The following is a 3,266-nucleotide window of genomic DNA, read 5'->3' as shown; positions in this document are numbered from 1 at the left end:
CCCTCCTCCTGGCCATCTCCGCGCCGGCTGCCTTGGCGGTGGGTGAGTCACCTGTCCCTGCTCTGCCCCGAGCCGAGCCGGCAGTCCCCCGGGATCGTGGGGAAGTGAGAGGGAGACACGGACGGGCCGTATGGTTTTACTTACTCCCAGTTCCTCCTGTGGACTGAGCCCCCTTCCCCAGAAGGAAGGAAGAAGGAGAAATAGGCTGCCCGGGAGCAGCATTCTGAGTGTCATGAGTTAAGAGCGGACGTCGGAGGCGGGCTCTGGTAGATACAGATGGTGAGGGCTGGTGCAGCCACTGCAACTGTCCAGGCCTGGCCCGTGTGCTCAGGGCCGCGAGCTTGTCCCACGCACCCAGAGGTCGCTGGTTCCATTCCCCGTCAGGGCACAGGCCCGGGTTGCGGGCTTGATCCTTAGTAGGGGGTGTGCAGGGGGCAGCCGATGTTTCTCTTTCCTTCTCCCTCCCCTCCCCCTCTCTCTCTAATCAATTAAAAAACACACACGCGCATTAGCCCTAGCCAGTTTGGCTCAGTGGATACAACGTCAGCCTGGGGACTGAAGGGTCCCGGGTTTGATTCCAGTCAGGGCACATGCCCGGGTTTTGGGCTCGATCCCCGGTGGGGGGCGTGCAGGAGGCAGCCGATCAATGATTCTCTCTCATCATTGATGTTTCTATCTCTCCCTCTTCCTTCTCTCTGAAATCAATAAAAAATTTTTTTAAAAAATACATATATTCTGAGAAATAGTGAAAAATTATGGGAATTACAATGTTACACTCAATTATATTCTCTTAATGCAGCAAAGAGGAACAGGGAAGCAAAAAGGGATGAGACACACCGACAACAAGAAGTAAATGCCAGAGCTCGCTCCGGCAGCACACACAGGGATTGGAGCGATGCAGAGAAGATTAGCGTGGCCCCTGCCCACGGGTGGCAGCAAATTCCTGAAGCGTTCCGTATTTAAAAAAAAAAAAATTAAATGCCAGATCAAATCTAACTACGTCATAAAACTTTGTGTGAATGAATTCCACAACCCAGTCCTAAAGGTAGAAATTATTTGACTAAAATTTTAAGAACAAGATCCAAGTATACCGGAGGTCTCCTCTCACATGCGGGCGCAGGCGGACGCTCCCCAGTTCTCCCCACTCCGGGCACCGGGCACCGAGCCTCAGGGCGAGGGCAGCCTCCTCTGAGGGATCAAAGCTCCTGGCGGCCAGCCAGTCCCTCCCGCGCTTCCCTGGGGCGGAGGCCGGAGGGACCTTTCTGAGGCCGTTTTGTCTTCCAGACTTCCTTGTTCCCACCGGCGAAGGGGCCAGCGGCCAAGAGACAAAGGTGAGCCTGCCTCCTGGCCTCCGGGGACCAGCAGTGGGAGGAGCCTGTGCCCCCAGCTCTGTCCGCTGGGAGTGGGGGCCGGAGGGGGCTGGCGTGGGAATCACGGCCCCATAAAAGCTGAGTCGCCGCCTATGGGTGGTGCGTTTTCCATGTCCCTGAGCCCTCTTCCCAGTCCTGAGCCGTCGCTTCATACAGCTCCCTGGTGGGCTAGAAGGCAGCCTGTTGCCTCATTCGCTGGGTGTGAGGTCGTGGCTGACATCCGCTGGGACGCGCTGGGACGCACGAAGGCTCACACCCTGCCTCCCGCACAGCAAGGCCCCGCCTGCAGTCACTTTGTCCCTTTCAGCGACAGCCACTGCGCCTGCCGCAGCCACACACGTGTCACTGGGCAGCGCTCCTTAGGGAAGTCTAGCCTTGAGGGACACTTTCCCTCCCTAACCTGATGTGACCGGGAAGCCCCCGGGGCGGGGCGGGGGGCCCGGGCTGCCGTCACCGTGTCCGTAACCCCTAGAAGGCGTTTCCCGTGGAGGCCTGCCAACCAAGAAGGCAGGGCGCTGACAGGCGTTCAGAAGAGGTGATGTAACAACCAACTCCACAGACATACAAAGGATGTCCTTAGTCACCAGGCGATGAGATGATGTTTTGACTCCTGGTGGGTCGGTCTGACCGTGCTTATCAGTTCTACTTGCTGCAGTCACAGCTGAGTCACCTCCTCCATCGCTTGGCACAGGCCTTGGAAAGGAAACAAGAAAAACGTACCCCCTATTCACGTATAAGAAACTGAATCCCCTATTCATAGAAGTACATGTGTTCTAAGATTGTAAAATAATAGGATTATTCTATCTATCAGATTACCCCCGCCCCCCAACACTAACAGCCACGGTCGGGGTGACACTCCCTCCCCCAGTGGCAGTGAGAACAGCCGGGGGACCTGGGTGCAGGCACCCACAAGTGTCTGGCTCTCACCTCCAGGTCGTTTGCATCAACAATATCAACCGGTGCTGGTTCGTCTCCTACATCAAGCCAAGCGAGCCCGTCTGCGGCAGCGACCGGATCACCTACAACGGGGAGTGCCACCTCTGCTTCGCCATCCTGTAAGTCTCCCACCCTCCGCCCTCCTCTCAGGGCAGGAGGCTACGGAGGCTACCACGGGCGGGACCTCCTCGGGCGGCTTCCTACTCGGTCCATCTTCCCTCCAGTCTCCTCCACGACTTGCTCCCCCATTTCTTCCATTCTTCCCTGTGCTCCCCAAGGGCTCCCCTTCACACCCCGCAGAACCAGAACCCCTGGAGGTGAGGGTGCTGTGTCTGGCCTGGACAAAGACCAATTGAGAAAAACAGCCCGGCCGGCGTGGCTCAGTGGTTGAGCATCACCTGTGAACCCGGAGGTCATGGTTCAGACTCCTGGTCAGGGCACAGGCCCGGGTTGTGGCTCAATCCCCAGTAGGGGGCGTGCAGGAGGCAGCCGATCAATGATTCTCTCTCATCATTGATGTTTCCATCTGTCTCTCCCTCTCCCTTCCTCTCTGAAATCAATTAAAAAAAATTTTTTTAAAGAGAGAAAAACATATTTTCCCTGTTTGATTAATATGTTATTACATTGGTTGATAACTTTAGGTTGAGTCACAGTGTACTCATGGATAAATAACCACTTGATCAGAATGTATAATCTTTTAATATTCAGTTAGCTTCAATTTATTAGTATTTGAGAATTTTTGCATCGTATTCATGAGGGATTTGTTTGTAGTTTCCCTTTTTTATGATGTCTTTGTTGTCACGGTAATTCTGGCTTCATAAAATTATTAGGGAGTTTTATTCCTCTATCGTTTGGAAGAGTTTGAGAAGGATTGGTATTAAATCCTCTTAAAATGCCTGTTAGAATTTACTAATGAAAACATCAGATTCTGAACTTTTATTATTAGATTTTTATTGATTC

General features: G+C 53.8%; 1 protein-coding gene across 1 annotated transcript in view; it reads left to right on the top strand.

Annotated features, from left to right (window-relative positions):
• Window positions 1-5: 5 nt before the first annotated feature.
• The window catches only part of SPINK8 (serine peptidase inhibitor, Kazal type 8 (putative)), a gene marked incomplete at its 5' end in the record, with an annotated part of 4,165 nt that continues 904 nt past the window's right edge, over window positions 6-3,266 (top strand). The window contains 3 exons of the mRNA XM_015568264.1: window positions 6-42; window positions 1,285-1,331; window positions 2,304-2,425. Coding sequence (XP_015423750.1) covers window positions 6-42; window positions 1,285-1,331; window positions 2,304-2,425 — 206 coding nt within the window. The remainder of the gene's footprint in view (window positions 43-1,284; window positions 1,332-2,303; window positions 2,426-3,266) is intronic.

This window comes from Myotis davidii, unplaced genomic scaffold, assembly GCF_000327345.1.
Source record: "Myotis davidii unplaced genomic scaffold, ASM32734v1 scaffold663, whole genome shotgun sequence".
Classification (NCBI taxonomy): Eukaryota; Metazoa; Chordata; class Mammalia; order Chiroptera; family Vespertilionidae; genus Myotis; species Myotis davidii.
Note: the sequence above shows the minus strand (reverse complement) of the source record. Positions and strands in the feature narration are given on the sequence as shown.